At 35.4% G+C, this 20713-nt stretch overlaps 1 protein-coding gene across 8 annotated transcripts in view; it reads right to left on the reverse strand.

The window, feature by feature from the left end:
* The window catches only part of LRRC7 (leucine rich repeat containing 7), a 574473-nt gene that overhangs the window by 273577 nt on the left and 280183 nt on the right, over positions 1-20713 (reverse strand). For all 8 annotated transcript variants that reach the window (XR_014053757.1, XR_014053759.1, XR_014053758.1 and 5 more), the window contains one exon: positions 14142-14220. Coding sequence is in view for 5 of the 8 variants with exons in the window: in XM_081490660.1 (XP_081346786.1) it covers positions 14142-14220 (79 nt within the window). In the remaining 3 variants the exon portion in view is untranslated. The remainder of the gene's footprint in view (positions 1-14141; positions 14221-20713) is intronic.

A 20713-nucleotide genomic window follows, 5' to 3' on the forward strand; every position in this document is an offset into this window, starting at 1 on the left:
GACCTGATGGCTAAAGGTGCCCAATATGAGAAGAGAAAGAGTGTTGTGTCCCTTAATTGATAATTTCCTTAATGCATGCCCAACAGATATGTGTGTTATAATTCAAACTGACCTGATTCATGCACACTAAAAATGAACAAGAACATTAAAATAATAAACCGAATTCTAAAGACTTTAAGAGTCATTTAAAAGTTGAGAAAATATCCTTTGGGAAAAACCTTATCAGTGAGATAAAGTAATTACTTGAAGTGTTTAAATCATTTTTACCAAAATGATTTTACTCAAGGATTTTTCTTAAAAGGATATTGATTTTTTAATAATTAAATTTCTATTTAAACATTTTAATGCCTTTATCTACACTTTAGACAAGACTATGCTCTTTCACAGAATATTTTTAAACAGTGTCCAAATTTGCCTTCTCCTCAAGTTACAACCTATGACCTTCCTTGTATTTACTGACAAAATTATTTAAAAAGCTGCCTCCACTGACTACTTTTTACTACTCCTCAAGATATTGCTTTCTGGCATCTACTCCAACTCTATTACTGAAACTGCACTCGCCAAAGCCTCTGCTGCTGCTGCTGCCAAGTCGCGTCAGTCGTGTCCGACTCTGTGCGACCCCATAGACGGCAGCCCACCAGGCTCCCCCGTCCCTGGGATTCTCCAGGCAAGAGTACTGGAGTGGGTTGCCATTTCCTTCTCCAGGGCATGAAAGTGAAAAGTGAAAGTGGAGTCACTCAGTCGAGTCCGACTCAGTGACCCCATGGACTGCAGCCAGCCAGGCACCTCCGTCCATGGGATTTTCCAGGCAAGAGTACTGGAGTGGGGTGCCATTGCCTTCTCCGCGCCAAAGCCTCTGATGACCTCTAAATCCCAATTTCATTAACTTGATTTTATTTCATAACCCACACTGCCCAGCAACAGTTGTCATCACTGATTGTCCTCTCCTTCTGGGCTTCTACTATACCACTTTCCCTGCTCTTTTTCCTACTCCTGGAACACTAGATCTGAGTTTCATTCCATGGTTTCTCTTCCTCCAACCAATCTTTTATAATGAAATGTTTTATGTATATAAAAGAGTATATGCGAACCCACAATATAATTTAACAAATAGAACCAGTATCTTTAAAACCCTCTGGCTGTCCCTCCCTGACAACATCTTTCTATTTGCTCCACAAATTCCTAAATGATGGTTACTTTTTTGTTTTTTAAGGAGTTTTACCACACCTATTTAAATCCCTGAAAAAAAGTCATGTGGTTTGGTTTTTTAATATTATCTCAATCAAATCATACTATGAATATTTTTATGGAACTTACAATAATTCACATTATTAAATAATTCATTAGTTAAGTGAAATTCATTCATTTTGATGTAGATGACTGATCACCATACCATGGTATTCCATTGTACGAAAATATCATAATTTATTAATCATTCTTCATCTAATTGAACATTATAGCTGTTCCTAGTTTTTGTTTGTATTTCTATTATGTATTCTATTTGTTTTTGAACATATATTCTGGTGTACAAGAGATTACTTGAGTTATATTGCTGCTTAGAAGAGATTAATATCCTTATGAATAGCTCTCAGTGTGTGGATCACAATAAACTGTGGAAAATTCTGAAAGAGATGGGAATAGCAGATCATCTGACCTGTCTCTTGAGAAACCTGTATGCAGGTCAGGAAGCAACAGTTAGAACTGGATATGGAACAACAGACTGGTTCCAAATAGGAAAAGGAGTATGTCAAGGCTGTATATTGTCACCCTGCTTATTTAACTTATATGCAGAGTACATCATGAGAAACGCTGGGCTGGAAGAAACACAAGCTGGAATCAAGATTGCTGGGAGAAATATCAATAACCTCAGACAGGCAGATGACACCACCCTTATGGCAGAAAGTGAAGAAGAACTAAAGAGCCTCTTGATGAAAGTGAAAGAGGAGAGTAAAAAGTTGGCTTAAAGCTCAACGTTCAGAAAACTAAGATTCATGGCATTTGGTCCCATCACTTCATGGGAAATAGATGGGGAAACGTGGAAACAGTGTCAGACTTTATTTTTTGGGGCTCCAAAATCACTGCTGATGGTGATTGCAGCCATGAAATTAAAAGATACTTACTCCTTGGAAGGAAGGTTATGGCCAACCTAGATAGCATATTTAAAAGCAGAGACATTACTTTGCCAACAAAAGTCTGTCTAGTCAAGGCTATGGTTTTTCCAGTGGTCATGTATGGATGTGAGAGTTGGATGGTGAAGAAAGCTGAGCACCGCAGAACTGATGCTTTTGAACTGTAGTGTTGGAGAAGACTCTTGAGAGTCCCTTGGACTGCAAGGAGATCCAGTCAATCCACCCTAAAGGAGATCAATCCTGGGTGTTCATTGGAAGGACTGATGTTGAAGCTGAAACTCCAATACTTTGGCCACCTCATGCGAAGGGTTGACTCGTTGGAAAAGACCCTAATGCTGGGTAGGATTGGGGGCAGGAGGAGAAGGGGACGACAGAGGATGAGATGGTTGGATGGCATCACTGACTCGATGGACATGGGTTTGGGTAGACTCTGGGAGTTGGTGATGGACAGAGAGGCCTGGCGTGCTGCAGTTCATGGGGTCGCAAAGAGTCGGACACGACTGAGTGACTGAACTGAACGAATGATTAGCAGGAGTATAAATACCTCAGCTCTCTCCCTCAAATCTGTGATGTGTGTTTAAACTCTTTCCCAGAGTTCCCCAGAAAGCTTACGGTCCAGTGTCCATACTAGTAAATAGCTTGTTAACATATCCTTAATTGATATTTCCTGATATCATTTTCTAAATATATTGCTTGAATTCTTTTCTAAAATTTTCTCTGAAGAAACCAAACTAAACACAATGAATATTTTTATATCAATTCATTAGGAACTGATTATATGCTCTTAAGACATTGATCTTATAAGGGTTTTTTTTTTGCTACAAACATGTTGCTTCACTTTGTATTTTGGAGCTGGATTGTTTGTATATGACCTCATAGAGGATGCTTCCATAAATTTGCTTCCAAAGGGAGGTAGGATTCATAAAAGCAGAAAAGAGGGAAAAAGGAGATTGGGGAAAGTGAGAGCTACAATGAAGAGGTAAAAATTCACCAGAGATGGGTTACAAAGAGAACACGGGCTCTAGAGAGACTATTTTATGAATAAGAATATTAGTAGTTAATATTTGAGAGTATCAGTAGGGGACAGATTTTAGAGAATATTTAATGCTTGATTCATAGGTATACACTTTATTTTATAAAAGTAAAAAAGAATCTACTGGAGATCTTTATTTTTCTCTATGTCTTTCTTCCTTAACTACTTTAGAGCTCATATCCTGGCAGTATAATAGTTTTCACGAAAATGGCATAGATGATCAACAGATTACAGTTCAATTTAACTACTATTTTACTTTGATATTCTTTTGGTTCCTATACTCATTCAAGAAAAGAATTTATTTATGATTTCTCAAAAAAGAATATTAATATGTGTAAAATGAGAAGAATGCTAAAACCTTTGATCTAAAATTTTATATTAACATCATAACTATTAGTAAATAAAAATCCTTTAAAAATACAAATTTTTTAGTTATAAGGACAGCTTGAACTACCCAGCTTACCTTAGTCTATTATTCTACCCATGTATGCACTAAATGATATTACTTTATACTACTTATTTTGATGACAAATATATTTCTTTATGCTGCTTCTCTGAGAAAGTTTATGATGCAGAAAAATCTGTCTGTTACATAGAACACTTCTCTAAGGATTTAAGAATTGACTACATTGGGAAGATTCCAACTGCAAGACTGGACTGCCAAGACTAAGTTATATGAAAAAACTAGAATGAGATGTAAGATAGTTTTTTCAGTTGGCTTATAAACAGAGATGTGCTGACATTTTATGTCAAATCTTTCTTTTTTAAAAATGCAGGAATAAGGGGTATATTTATACAGTAGGCCTTGTTTAATAGCATGTGTATTTTTTAATTTCAATTTACTTAAATAAGAATTTGTTGAATGGTCACTCTGCACTAAGATTCAAAATGAATGCCTTCTTCCTCACCTTCTCCACAGCATTACATTCATAGATTTAGCAAAGGTGACTGCAGCCATGAAATTAAAAGACGCTTACTCCTTGGAAGGAAAGTTATGACCAACCTAGATAGCATATTAAAAAGCAGAGACATTATTTTGCCAACAAAGGCCCATCTAGTCAAGGCTATGGTTTTTCCAGTGGTCATGTATGGATGTGAGAGTTGGACTATAAAGAAAGCTGAGTGCCGAAGAATTGACACTTTTGAACTGTGGTGTTGGAGAAGACTCTTGAGAGTCCCTTGGACTACAAGGACATCCAATCAGTCCATCCTAAAAGAGATCAGTCCTGGATGTTCATTGGAAGGACTGATGTTGAAGCTGAAACTCCGATACTTTGGCCACCTGATGTGAAGAGCTGACTCATTGGAGAAGACCCTGATTCTGGGAAAGATTGAGGGCAGGAGGAAAAGGGGACAACAGAGGATGAGATGGCTGGATGGCATCACTGATTCGATGGACAAGGATTTGGGTGGACTCAGGGAGGTGGTGATGGACAGGGAGGCCTGACGTGCTGCGGTTCATGGGGCCGCAGAGTCGGACATGACTGAGCAACTGAAATGAACTGAACTGAATGACAATTATGTTTACACAAGTGTTAAGAATTTTTTATTCCTGAACTAAATTACACATTCTTTGAGGCGAAGGAATTTTTTTAATCTCCTCGATGACCTAGTATTGTACTTTGAAAACATATTATTTGAAAAATATATAGTCAGTAGATATGCTAAAAAATATTCAACTTTTTTTATTATTAACTTTATGGTATGGTTTTGTAGCTTTAATGGTCTCATTTGTCAATATCACCATGTCTAGAGGAACACACGAGAACCTGTGAGGAAGAAGATGTTCTTTAGCAAGCTGGGTTAAACTTAAAGAAGATGAAAACCACGGGCTGTCTTTATCCCCCTCCAAGATATTCAATGAAATCCAACAGTTTACACTAAGTAAGTGAACTCTAATGAAATACTTTCATGTTCCTAGAGTAACTGGTAGTTTCCCATAGTTGACAGATTTATTTCAAAATTCAAAGCATTTAAAAAATGTATATACTGATAAATAATTCTCTCTCTAAGGAAATGTTTTCATTTTATTAATGGCTTAAATTAAAAGTGGCATATTCAAATTACAATAAATAAACGATACTAGAATCAGACATCCCAAATATTTAGTGCTTGAGCACGTGGACATTGATGTCAGAAGATCTAAGTCTGAATCACAGTTCTTTGAATTGTTCATTTCTGTGACTTTTAGAAATTACTTAATCTCTGTAAGACTCAGTTTCCTTTTTTTTGGTAAAATGATCAAACTAATATCCTCTTTCAGAGTTGCTCCAAAGAGTTAAATGAATATCTGCCCCATATTAAAGCCTCACTATATAGGAGTGATTGTATTACTTTTGTTTTTATTGTTTTTATTCTAATTTTTCAATATTAACTAGAATACTAATTTAAATACTTTTGTCAGTGCTAAATTTATTGTTGGAATAGACAAATTAAGATTGGCTGCAGACATCCTTGTTTCAATATTTTTCTTTTCTAAATGTGTTTACTTTAGAAGTTTAATGAAAACATATTACAGGCATTTGACCTCCATTAGAATGTTAAACCAAATTAAAATTTTAGGAGCTATAAGTTGTGATTAAGAAGCCAATGTAAAATCTTCTGTTCTAATTGGAAAGGTATTTTGCATCTAAAGATTTTAATTTATAACCTTAAAATTATAAAATTAACATAACATTATCAGAGAACATTTAAACTATTATTTTCATTTAATGCATTTGTTTTTTATCTAATTTCCAATTAATTATTTTAGCATCACTGCAAACTTCTATCATGATTTCTCCCTTTACTTTGTAATTATCTTTCAATTTTGCTGTAAATCAGAGTGACTATAATCTATCAGTCAAACTAGGACATTTTTGAGAGTTTAGAGGGAACTATTATTAATCATGCCACATCTTGAGGTATAAACTGGGAAGACTTGAGCAGAGACATATAATCACCCTATATACAATCTTCATATCCATGTGGAAGATGTATTGTAATTTATTAGCAATTTCCTTATTGCTGAGCATTAAGAATGTTCAATTTTTTCAAAATGTATCTTTTAATTTTTTTTTTTTAATAAATTTATTTATTTTAGTTGGGGGCTAATTACTTTACAATATTGTAATAGTTTTTGCCATACATTGACATGAATCAATTTAAGCAAAAATCAAACTGTTCCCCCAGCATTTGTGAAATATAATAAAAGGAACTCAGGAATTTATACTATCTTTGTGTATTTCCATATGTAAAAAGGAATGTAGATAATATTTTTCTACTTTATATTTTCTGTGAAGATAAAAATGAAACAGTGTATCTAAAAGCGTGAGATATGCTAGTTTCTCAATAAATGATGGTCCTTAACTTTTTCATTGAGAAGTTGTTATTTTTAATTTTACTATAATAATTTTCACCACTGACTCAGTTAAGGCATTCAGACTATACGATAAAGTTCACATCTAAAACTAAACCTAGAAATATAACACGTAAAACTGTAACTTCCATATTCTAGGATTTTCATGACTTAACTACTTTGTAGATTTCTTGTATCTAAAAAAACAAACAGAAAGCATGAAAGAAAAATGAAACTCAAATCTATTTTTAATAGAGCAAACTAATAAATCTCTAGTATAACTGATCAAATAAAAATGAAAAAAGACACAAAACAGAGAGCATCACTAGAGAACTTATAGAATTAAAGGACTAATAAAATAATATTATAGAAAATAAGATGCCAGTAAGTTTGAAAATGTATGAAATGTACATATTCCTAAAAACACAAACTACCAGAAATGATTCAAGGAAAAGTAGATAATTTGAATAACACCATAGCTATTATGGAAATTAAATTTGTAATTAAAACTTTCCCATAAAGAAAACCTCAGGCTCGAAAGCTCCACTTGCAAATTCTATCAATATTTAGGGAAGAAATAATTCCAATACTATACAGCTTCTTACAGGAAATAGAAGACAGCATTTCCCAACTATTTTAATGAGGCCAGTTTTATCTTGATTCCAAAACCAGACAAAGAAATTATAAGAAAAAAATTTCAGACTAATATGCCTCATGAATATAGATGGGAAAATCCTTAGAAGATACTATCAAATCAGAGGCATTCATGTATAAAATGCATAATATTTCATGACCAGGTAAGTTTATTTATATCATTGTGGCAATAGATAATATTTAAAAAAAAAAACCAAAACTTTGACAAAACTCAACATCTATTGACAACAAAAAGTCTGAGTAAAACAGATACTAAAGATCGGCTATATTCTAAGGTGGCCCCCAAGATCTCTTCTAGAAGTTTGCTGCTGTTGCTGCTTAGTTGCTAGTCATGTGGGACTCTCTGCAGCCCTATGGACAGTAGCCCGCTGGGTTTTCCTGCCCGAGGAATTTTTCTGGCAAGAATACTGGAGTGTGGTGCCATTTCCTACTCCTGGAGATCTTTCTGACCCAGTTCAGTTCAGTTCAGTTCAGTCGCTCAGTCGTGTCCAACTCTTTGTGACCCCATGGACTGCAGCACACTGGAATTCTCTATCCATCACCAACTCCCAGAGCTTACTCAAACTCTTGTCTATCAAGTCGGTGATGCCATCCAAAAATCTCATCCTCTGTTATCCCCTTCTCCTCCTGCCTTCAATCTTTCCCAGCATTAGGGTCTTTTCAAAAGAGTCAATTCTTCCCATCAGGTGGGCAAAGTATTGGAGTTTCAGCTTCAGCATCAGTCCTTCCAATGAATATTCAGAATTGATTTCCTTACAATTGACTGGTTTGATCTCCTTGCAGTCCAAGGGACTCTCAAGAGTCTTCTCCTACACCACAGTTCAAAAGCATCAATTCTGCGGTGCTCAGCTTTCTTTATAGTCCAACTCTCACATCCATACATGACTACTGGAAAAACCAGAGCTTTGATTAGACGGACTTTTGTTGTCAAATTAATGTCTCTGCTTTTTAATATATTGTCTAGGTTGGTCATAGCTTTCCTTCCAAGGAGTAAGCATCTTTTACTTTCATGGCTGCAGTCACCATCTGCAATGATTTCAGAGCCACCCAAAAATAAAGTCTCTCACTGTTTCTATTGTTTCCCCCTCTATTTGCCATGAAGTGATGGGACTGGATGCCAGTCTTAGTTTTCTGAATGTTGAGTTTTAAGCCAACGTTTTCACTCTCCTCTTTCAGTTTCATCAAGAGGCTCTTTCATTCTTCTTTGCTTTCTGCCATAAGGGTGGTGTCATTTGCATATCTGAGGTTATTGATATTTCTCCTGGCAATCTTGATTCCAGCTTGTGCTTCATCCAGGCCAGCATTTTTCATGATGTACTCTGCATATAAGTTAAAGAAGCAAGGTGAGAATATATAGCCGTGACACACTCCTTTCACAATTTGGAACCAGTCTGTTGTTCCATGTCCAGTTCTAACTGTTGCTTGTTGACCTGCATACAGATTTCTCAGGAGGCAGGTCAGGTGGTCTGGTAGTCCCATCTCTTTCAGAATTTTCCACAGTTTGTTGTGATCCACACAGTCAAAGGCTTTGGCAGAGTCAACAAAGCAGAAGTAGAAGTTTTTCTGGAACTCTCTTGCTTTTTTGATGATCCAGCGGATGTTGGCAATTTGATCTCTGGTTCCTTTGCCTTTTCTAAATCCAGCTTGAACATCTGCAAGTTCACGCTTCATGTTCTGTTGAAGCCTGGCTTGGAGAATTTTGAGCATTACTTTGCCAGCGTGTGAGATGAGTTCAATTGTGTGGTAGTTTGAACATTCTTTGGCATTGCCTTTCTTTGGGATTGGAATGAAAAGTGACCTTTTCCAGTCCTGTGGCCACTGCTGAGTTTTCCAAATTTGCTGGCATATTGAGTGCAGCACTTTCACAGCATCAGCTTTTAGGATTTTAAATAGCTCAGCTAGAATTCCATCACCTCCACTAGCTTTGTTTGTAGTGATGCTTCCTAAGGCCAACTTGACTTCACATTATGGGATGTCTGACTCTGGGTGAGTAATCACCCAGATGTGGGATCCTGACCCAGACATGGGATCAAACCCACATCTCCTGTGTCTCTTGCATTGGCTGGCAGATTCTTTACCACTAGTGCCACCTGGGAAGCCCCTATAAGTTTCGTTGTTGTTCAGTCTCTCATTTGTGTCCCACTCCTTGCGACCCCATCGACTGGAGCATGCCAGACTTCCTTGTCCTTCACCATCTCCTGGAGCTTGCTCAAACTAATGTCCATTGAGTTGGTGATGCCATCCAACCATCTCGTCTTCTGTCATCCCCTTCTCTTCCTTCAATCTTTCCCAGCATAAGGATCTTTTCCAATGTGTCAGCTCTTTGCATCAGGTTGCCAAAGTATTGGAGTTTCAGCCTCAGCATCAGTCCCTTAAATGAATATTCAGGATTGATTCCTTTTAGGATTGACTGATTTTATCTCCTTGCAGTACAAGGGACTCTCAAGAGTCTTCTCCAACACCACAGTTCAAATGCATCAATTCTTCAGCACTCAGCCTTCTTTATGTTCCAATTCTCACATCCATACATAACTATTGGAAAAACTATAGCTTTGACTATATGGACTTTTGCTGGCAAAGCAATGTCTCTACTTTTTAATATGCTGTCTATGTTTGTCATAGTTTTTCTTCCAAGGAGCAAGCGTCTTTAATTTCATGGCTGCAGTCACTATCTGCAGTGATTTTGGAGCCATAGAAGTTTATGCCCTTGCAAAATCTTCTCCTCTTGAGTACTGGTAGGACTTGTTATTTGCTTCTGATTAATGGACTGTGGCAAATAGAATGTCATTCTCTAAACTATAGTACATTATACACCTCTATCTTACTAGGATGCTTACTCTACTCATCTGCTGGCCCTGAAGAAACAAGATGCTGTGTTGTGAGCTACATATGGCGAGGGTCACCTGACTGGGGATTGCACCAGAATTTAGGATTCAAGAATGGCCTCTAGCTGTCAGCCAGAAAAATGCTGGGGATCACAGGTTTATGACAGCAAGGAAATGAATTCTGCCAATAAGCTGAGTGAGGTTGAAAATGGATTTTTTTCCAGTTGGGCCTCCAGATGAGACTACAGCTTGACTGTTGCTTTGATAGTAGCCTGGTGAACATCTCAAAAAGGGAACCCAGCTATAGCATGCCTAGATTACTGACTCCCATAAACTAAAAAATAACAAATATATATTGCTTTAAATCACTAAGTGTGTGGTAATTTCCTGTACAGAATTATAAAACTACACTGATTTTGGTATCTGAAATTGGGATTCTGCTGTAATAAATTCCTAAATAGTGTGGAGTGGCTTTGGAGTCAGGAAGTGGTCAGAGACTGCACAACTATGGAAAAGCATTATAGAGAAAGCTTAGATTCTCTTGAAAAGTTTGAAAGTAGGAACCTAAGCTTTGAGACCCTGTTGGTAAGAGCTTAAAGGAAGTGAAAAATAGGTTATTTAAAATTTCCTCAGCCTGATAAAGGGAATGTATTAAAAAAATATGTAACTATCATACATAATGTAGAAAATCTGAATGCTTTCTCCTTAAGACTGAACACAAGGCAATGGTGTCTGTTTTCACCTCTTCTATTCAACGTTATACAGGAGGTCCTAGCCAGGACAATAATGTTAAATAAATAAATTAATGAATTATAGATTGGGAAGAATGAAATAAAACTGTCTTTATTCCCAGGTGACATGATGACCTACTAGAAAATTGCATGCTTTCTCCCACAAATCTACAATATATTTATTAGTACCATTAAATGGATCTATTCAAGTTGTGGGATTTAAGATCAACATACAACAATCAAGTGTATTTTTGTGATAGATAAATCATTTATAATTACCCCCAAACATGAAATACTTGGAGTAAAATAGATGTGCACTATGTTTAGGGAAAGGAATACTCAATATTTTTGACATGTCAATTCTGCCCAAATTTATCTACAGATTCAATACAACCATTATCAAAATTCCATAAGGTTTTCATATTTTTGTAGAAACTGGCAAGCTGATTAAAAAAATATATGGGAAAGCAAAGGGAATAGAAGAGCCCAAATAATTTGATTAAGTAGAAAGTGGTTGAAGGACTCACATTTCCTGACTGTGTGAATTATTACAAAGCTACAGTAATTGAGATAGTATAAAATCGGTATTAGGCGAGGCACATAGATTAACATAAAAATAGAGAATCCAGAAATGGATCCAAACACATATGATCAACTGACTTACAAAACAGATACTTGGATAATTTTATTTACAAAAAAGGATAAAATTTTCAACAAATGGTACTGGAACAAATAAAATGCAATAAATAAAGAAAAAAAGAAGCACAACACACACACACCATACATATAAACAAAAAGCAACTTTAAATGGATCATAAACCTAATTGTAAAATCAAAAATACAACAGTTTCAAAGGAAAGCTTAGGGGAAAATCTTTATAACTATGATTTATCAATAGTAAAGATCTCCTAGATAGGGACAAGAAGAATAAATAATAAAAATTTATAAATAGGGCCTTATCAAAATGAAAATCTTTTGATCTTTGAAAGTCACTGTTCAGGAAGTGCAAAGATAAGTCATAAGAGCAAATATTTGCAGTTTTAAAATCAAATTAAATTCTGACTAAAAGTATCTGATTTTTAGCCAGAATTTATAAAGAATTTCTATAATTCAATATTAAAGAGAATTCAATAAATATGAAAAAAACACCTGAACTTTTCTCAAAGAAGCAATCATATTTTAAAGAAATACAAGGAAAGATGCTAATTTGATTTTAAAACTGTAAATTAAAACTTCAGTGAGTTATAACAGAGATACTGTATCTACTAGAATGGCTAATATAGAAAAAAAAAATTAAACAACTGATAGTATCAAATCCTGACAATAATAAGGAATAATGGAAAATCTAATAGATTGCTGATGGGAATGCACAATGAAATAGCTATTTTGAAAACAGTTTGGAAGTTTCTTATAAAGTGATACATACACGTACCTCACTACACAGAAAACTACTCCTAGGTGTTCACTAGTAGAAGTGAAAACAGATGCCTACACAAACACCTGTACAGAAATGTTTATAGCTACTTTATTCATAATAGCTCCAAACTAGAAACAACTTAAATATCTATCAACTGAGGAATATATAAACAACTTGTGCTATATTCATACAAAGGAATTCTACCTAGAAATAAATGGGAATGTAGTACAATTCTTGAAATGGAAGGAATAAATCTTAAAATCACTGTGTTAAGTAAAAACACACAAAGTATGGCACTATTTATATGATATTTTGATAAAGGCAAAACCATGGGAATTTGATTTTTATTTTGAGTAATTTTTCTTTTCCTAAACTGACTTTTCTTTTGAGTAATTTTTTAATGAATTCTCAAACTTGCTTTTAGTGTTAGACATTTTATGATGAAATTGGTTATATTCATTTATCTTTTGAAAAGTTAAATATATGAAAGGAATTCAGAGACATAGTCAATAAAACTATAGATTTTAAGCTTTTGTAATTTATTATCTGACTTCCACCCCCAAAGACCTGATGATGATTCCTAAATACAGTGAGCTATTAGAATTTAAGAACTAGAAATCAAAACAATTCGTCATCTGCCCCGGATTATGACTTAAGTCAAGGCCATATTTATAGTCTTGTTGTGATAAGTCAGCAATATTTATTTCTTTTATGAGAAAGTTGCATTTTGGTCTAAATTTTTGGAGGAATACTTTTCACATTTTTTTCTCCACCATATTTTACATTTGAGGTAGAAAATTTGTATCTTTCAATCATAGTTTGTTCCTTAATGCTCCATACTTTCTACTAAAGGCCTCAAATTGTTTCACAAACCATTCACTGTGAAGAGCCTCATCTAAACTTATCCTTTTACATTCTATTTCATTTCTAGTCTCACTTATATCCTCTTTTTATGATCTATAGAGAAACCATCCCCACTACTATCTCTCCTCAACCCTACTGTAGAAAAATTTCCCGTTAAATGCCTTTTGATACACTTCTTTTGTCTTCTTCTGGAAACACTAGGTTGATTAATTGAACTTTATAGTTTCTCCCTGTCTCCCTTTCTCTATGTGGACAAAGGACTGAAGGAATTGTCTCAAATCCTTCTGTCAGTCTTTGTATAATTAAAATACCAGTCTTACTTTGCAACTCATTACCTGCATCTCAACACCACCAAATAAATTCAACCACTTCCAAATATTACTACACCTTTCAATAGACTTTCTAGATTTTACATTCACTTTCATCGTTAAGTAACTTTAATATTCAGGTTCATGACTCACTGAAGCCATTCATGTCTTAGTTTCTTGACCTATTTGATTCCACAGTACACTCTATCACTATGACATAATTGTAATTTGAAACATGGTCACATGCTGAATTTCACTTTCCCATCACATTGCTCTACTAACAGATTGTAACACACAAATATACTACTTCTGGTCACAGCATCTTTACCATCCATGTCTTCCATTTGGCTATCCTCATAGAATTATATTTTTCCCTCTTCATGTAATCACTGGTCACTAAATAGTCCCTTTTTCTGATCATACTTAATTCATTTTCCAGCTTGAACCACATTATCAACTAATTTCATGCACTTTATATTCTTTACTTTCTTGAACTTTCATCAGAACCTTGATGCTAATTTTTCAGCATGACCACAACTAATAACTGTTTTCTTAGTTTTGGTGCTTTTCCATGGAATGTCATTTGAGAGCCACAAAAAAATGATATAGTTTGCTGTAAAGTAATGCCTTCTTGTGCCAATTAGGCCTTCATTGTTACTCAGCAATGCTTTAATCATCTTTTGTTGAACTATTCTGATTTGATTATTCCTTTACCAATATTCTATTGAATTTTAAACACGGCATTTAAAATTCATTTACTATGTGAGCTTCTTTTATCTTTTATCTTTATTCTTTTATCCCTGGAAACACAAAGATAAATAAAATGTGATGACTCATACTCACTTAGAAATGGGATTGACACTGGCTTCAATAATTGTTAAACACTTACAGCACTTTATATTTTCTGGAAATTCTTGTACACCTAAAATTAGAAAAAGAGTACATGAAAATATACTAAACGATAGTTTAATATTAAGAATAAATAAATACATAGTGTAAATACCATATGGATAATCATTAAGTAAGAATAAAAACTTAATAATACATTAGTGTCATATAGTACACGTATACATTTTAAAAATAAAATGTGAACACTATTATATTTTATGAAGTAATAATTGGAAATTAGACAAAAACTGAGAAAAATTAGTATAAGATAGATCTTGGCTATTTACTAGTCTAAAAAAAATAGTTGGGCTTATTTAGTTATCATAGAAACTAACAAAAGGAAGGGGAAACCAGCGGATATAAGAAAACAAAATAAAATCTTTGCTTGCTCCCTTCATTTTATAAGATTGGGAAGACTGAACATGCACAATGGAAAGACAACTAAGGAAAAATTATAAATCAATAGATATCCCCAAACTATTAAGAAGCCCTAACACATTTTATGCAACTCTTCCTTGTTGGCACACAGTGCAGCTCTGCATCTGCCTGAGAGGGTGACTAGGTGAGCAGCCCTTTCTGGGATCCTCTCTGGAGTCTCTGAGGTAGCCAGCTGGCTGATTGCCCTTGGAGAGCTGCTCATCTGCTGTCACAGCTGTGCTGTTGGCTTTGTGACAGAAAAACACTAATTTCTCTTCCTTAAAATCAGTAAGCCACAACTTAATCCATAAATGTGATAGTCAGAGGAATAAAAGATGTGGTGGATGTTACAATCAGTTGATAAAAATGAGTTAAACAAATAGTTGGCCTCCATAACCATGAGTTCCACATTGACGGATTAACAAAGAGCAGGTAGGAAATTTTTTTTTTAATAAAACCTCAGAAATTTCCAGAAAGCAAAACTCAAATTTGCTACACACTGGCAATTATTTACATAGCCTTTATATATCATTAAGTATTATAAGTAATCTAGAGATGACTTTAAGTACACAGGTGGATGTATATAGGTTCAGTTCAGTTCAGTTGCTCAGTCGTGTCCAACTCTTTGCGACACTATGGACTGCAGCATGCCCAGCCTCCCTGTCTATCACCAACTCCTGAAGTTTAGTAAAACACATGTCCATTGAGTAGGTGATGCCACCCAACCATCTCATCCTCTGTCTTCCCCTTCTCCTCTCATCTTCAATCTTGCCCAGCATCAGGGTCTTTGCGAATGAGTCACTTCTTTGCATCAGGTGGTGAAAGTATTGGAGTTTCACCTTTAGCATCAGTCCTTTCAGAGAATATTCAGGACTGATTTCCTTTAGGATTGACTGGTTGGATCTCCTTGCAGTCCAAGGGACTCTCAAGAGCCTTCTCCAACACTACAGTTCAAAAGCATCAGTTCTTTGGCACTCAGCTCTCTTTATAGTCCAACTTTCACATCCATACATAATTACTGGAAAAACCATAGCTTTGACTAGATGGAATGTTGTCAAAGTAATGTCTCTGCTTTTTAATATGCTGTCTATGTGGGTCATAATTTTTCTTCCAAGGAGCAAGCATCTTTTAATTTCATGGCTGCAGTCACCATCTGCAGTGATGTGGAGCCAAAAAAAATAAAGTCTGCCACTGTTTCCCCATCTGTTTGCCATGAAGTGATGGGACCATATGCCATGATCTTAGTTTTTTGAATGCTGAGTTTTAAACCAACTTTTTCACTCTCCTCTTTCACTTTCATCAAGAGGTTCTTTAGTTTTTCTTCACATAAGGGTGGTGTTATTTGCATATCTGAGGTTATTGATATTTCTCCCAGCAATCTTGATTCCAGCTTTTCCTTCATCCAGCCCAGTGTTCCTCATGAAGTACTCTGCATATAAGTTAAATAAGCAGGGTGAGAATATACAGCCTTGACATACTCCTTTCCCTATTTGGAATCAGTCTGTTGTTCCATGTCTAGTTCTAAACTGTTGCTTCCTGATCTGCATACAGGTTTCTCAAGAGGCAGGTCAGGTGGTCTGGTATGCCCATCTCTTTCAGAATTTTCCACAGTTTATTGTGATCCACACAGTCAAAGGCTTTGGCATAGTCAATAAAGCAGAAATAGATGTTTTTCTGGAACTTTCTTGCTTTTTCTATGATCCAGCACATGTTGGCAATTTGATCTCTGATTCCTCTGCCTTTTCTAAATCCAGCTTGAACATCTGGAAGTTCATGGTTCACATATTGTTGAAGCCTGGCTTGGAAAATTTTGAGCATTACTTTTTTAGCGTGTTAGATGAGTGCAATTGTGCAGTAGTTTGAGCATTCCTTGGCATTGCCTTTCTCTGGGATTGGAATGAAAACTGACCTTTTCCAGTTCTGTGGCCACTGCTGAGTTTTCCAAATTTGCTGGCATATCGAGTGCAGCACTTTCACAGCATTATCTTTTAGGATTTGAAATAGCTCAACTAGAATTCCATCACCTCCACTAGCTTTGTTCATAGTGGTGCTTCCTAAGACCCACTTGACTTTTCATTCCAGGATGTCTGTCTCTAGGTAGGTGATCACACCATCATGATTATCTGGGTCATGAAGATCTTTTTTGTATTGTTCTTCTGTGTATTCTTGCCACATCCTCTTAATATTTTCTGCTTCTGTTACATAGGTTATATGTAAATATCTCACCATTTTACATATGGAGCTTGAGCACCTGTGGATTTTGGTATCCACAGGGCCTCAAGAACTCATCCTTCATGCTTACTGAAGAATGACTGTAAGAAGCCCTACAAAAGTTAGAAGAGAAAATGGCTCTATGAAGCCGTTGCTATATCCCTGCAGTGCTGATTGGTCTCCAGTTTTGAAACTGCTGGGCTTCCTCAGTGATTCAGCAGTAAAGAATCTGCCTGGAATGCAGGAGATGCAGGAGACGTGGGTTCCATCCCTGGGTTGGGAAGATCCCCTGGAAGAGGAAATGGCAACTCACTCCAGTCTTCTTCCCTGGAGAATCCCATGGACAGAGGAGCCTGAAGGGCTATAGTCTATTGAGTCACAAAGAGTTGGACATGACTGAGCAACTAACACTTTCACTTTGAAAATATTATTAAGCATGAAGCACTAGTCCTGCCAAGTACTTCATATCTGACAGAAGGATAAGGAACAGTTTGTGGCAGGATTTAGTGGAATTTTTTGATGATAGATAATCAGGAAAGAAAATCCTTCACCTTCCTAGATTCTGTTGATCTAGACCACCATGCTCATAGGATCTTGAGGTCGAGCAAAGCAGCAGGAGGATAACCAAACCAAACAGGTCATTTACCACTGAAAAGTAAGGGTATGAAAGTGTTGTGGGGATGTTTCTCAGCCACTTCTTTCTGTGTGAAAATCCATCAGAGACTATGCTGTTCTAAAATTACTGCTGAAGTGTCTGGTTTCTTAATGAAAACTCAAGAAGTCTTAGGAGTGCCATTATGTATGAATTGGATGAGAAAAGAAATTCTCTTTTTTGGAAAGGTCATAACACCCAGTGCTGCCCTTATTAACTAGATGTTAACAAAATGGCACCGAAATCAATAAGGTAACCTTTGAACTATCCCCAACATTTCTCCTGAGTATCCATAGTCACTCAGGATAGCTGCAACCAAAAAGGGTACAAGGCTTTTTCTTTTCTCCCTTTAGCTTTTTCTGTTCAGTCACCAGTCTGGGCTCATTACAAGCTGCTGTGATGATGCCTTATCTCCACAGGTGCCTGCCTTAGGCTTATATTGGCTGAAATTATGTGTAAACCAAGATATAGAGGCAGAAGCAAACTAAAGTAGGATTTTAAAGAAAAGACTGTATCTCTTTATCTTCTGCTGAAAATGGAATCCTCTGATGTGGTGAAATGTTGCCACGTTATTTGTTAAAAACTTGTATTATGTTGTTTACAGTTTAAACATAAAAAACCATTCAGAGTCTAATCTGTTGCATTAAAGTGGAATCCCATAAGTGAGTTAGAAGATAGAAAGCTGGAAATAATTGAAGCATGGAAGAATAAGAAAAAAGAATGAAAAGAAATGAGAACAGTCTCAGAGACCATGGAGACAACATTATGTACACCAATATTTGAATTACAGGGATCCCAGAAGAAGAAGAGAAAAAGAAATGGTATGAGAAAATATTTCAGGAGATTATAATCTAAAACTTTCTTAACATGGGGAAGGAAATAGTTACCAAAATCCAGGAAGCCCACAGGGTCCCATACAGGAAAATGCAAAGAGAAACACACCAAGATAGATATTAATCAAACTAACAAAAATGAAACACAAACAAAAGTATTAGAAGCAGTGAGGGAAAAGCAACAAACAGCATATAAAGGATTCCTTTCTTTCAGGAGAAACTCTACAGGCAAGAAGGGAGTGGCAGGATATACTTAGAGCAATGAAAAGAAAAAAAACCAACAACCAAGATTACTGTACCCAGTAAGGATTTTATTCAGATTCTAAGGAGACATTGAAAGCTTTACAGATAAGCAAAAGTTAAGAGAATTCAGCACCACCAAACCAGCTTTACAACTTCTAAACTTTACAACTTCCTTCCTTTACAGCTAAAGGAACTTATCTAGACAGGAAACACAGAAAGAAAAGGCCTACAAAAACAAATCCAAGACAATAAAGTAAGTGGTAATAGGATCATACATAGCAATAATTACCATAAATGTAAAAGAATTAAGTGATCCAACCAAAAGACACAGATTGGCTGAGTGGATACAAAAACAAGATCGTTATATATGTTCTCTACAAGAGATCCACTTCAGACCTAGGGACACATAAAGATCAATGTGAGGGGCTGGAAAAAGATATTCCATGCAAATGGAAATCAAAAGAAAGTGGAAGTAGCAATACTCACATCAGGTAAAATAGACTTTAAAATAAAGACAGTTATAATAGACAAGGAAGAACACTATGCAATCATCAAAGGATCAATCCAGGAAGAAAATATAACAATTATAAATATATATGCACCAAACATAGGAGGACCTCAATACATATGGCAAATGCTAACAAATATAAAAGGGAAAATCGATAGTTACACAGCAATAATGGGAGACTTTTAACACCACACTCACACCAATGGACAGATCATCCAGACAAATTAAAATTAATAAGGAAACATAAGCCTTAAATGACACATAAAATCAGATGGACCTTAACTGATGTCTATAGGACATTCCATCCCAAAACATTAGAATACACCTTTTTCCCAAATACACACAGAACATTCTCCAGGATAGATCACATCTTGGGTCACAAATTAAGCCTTGGTAAAATTTAAAAAAATGAAATTGTATCAAACATTCTTTCTGACCACAATACTATAAGATTAGATATCAATTACAAAGAGAAAAAAACTATAAACAACACAAGCACAAGGAGGCTATACAATATGCTTCTAAATAACCAAGAGGTCACTGAATAAATCGAAGAGGAAATTAAAAAAACCTAGAGACAAATGACAATGAAAACAAGACAATTCAAAACCTATGGGATACAGTAAAAGCAGAGCTAAGAGGGATGTTTATGGTAATACAAGTCTACCTCAAGAAATGAGAAAAACATCAAACAAATAACCTAACCTTACACTTAAAGGAACTAAAAGAAGAAGAAGGAAAAAATTGCCTAAGTTAGTAGAAGGAAAGAAATTGTAAAGATCAGAGTAGAAATAAATGAATAGAAAATGAAGGAAGCAATAGCAAAGATCAATAACTAAAAGCTGGTCCTTTGAGAAGATAAACAAAATTGACAAGCCATTAACTAGACTCATTAAGAAAAAGAGGGAGAAGATTCAAATCAATAAAATTAGAAATGAAAAAGAAGTTACAACAAACAACACAGAAATACCAAGGATTATAAGACACTACTAATAATATGAGCAACTATATACTAATTAAATGGACAACCTGGAAGAAATGGACAAATTCCTAGAAAAGTACAGCCTTTCAAGAATAAACCAGGAAGAAATAGAAAATATGTACAGACCAATCATAAGCACTGAAATAAAAACTGTGATCAAAAATATTCCAACAAACAAAAGCTCAGGGCCAGACAACTTCATACATGAATTCTACCAAATGTTTAGAGAAGAGCTAACACTATCCTGCACAAACTTTTCCAAAAAATTGCAGAGGGAGGAAAACTTATGAATTCTATGGGGCCACCATCACACTGATACCAAAACTAGACAAAGGTATCACAAAAAAAGAAAATTACAAGCCAACATCACTGATGAACATAAATGCAAAAATCCTCAACAAAATTCTAGCAAACAGAATCCAACAACACATTAAAAGAATCATACACTATGATCAAGTGGGGTTTATCTCAGGGATGCAAAGATTCTTTAACATATACAAATCAATCAATGTGATACGCCATATCAAAAACTGAAAGATAAAAATATCATCTCAATAGATGCAGAGAAACATTATGAAAAAATTCAACACCCATTTATGATAAAAACTCTCCAGGAAATGGGCATAAAAGGAATCTATCTCAACATAATAAACATATGTGATAAATCCATGGCAAACACTG

Source organism: Giraffa tippelskirchi, chromosome 5, assembly GCF_054371585.1.
Source record: "Giraffa tippelskirchi isolate mGirTip1 chromosome 5, T2T-mGirTip1v1.2.pri, whole genome shotgun sequence".
Lineage (NCBI taxonomy): Eukaryota > Metazoa > Chordata > Mammalia > Artiodactyla > Giraffidae > Giraffa > Giraffa tippelskirchi.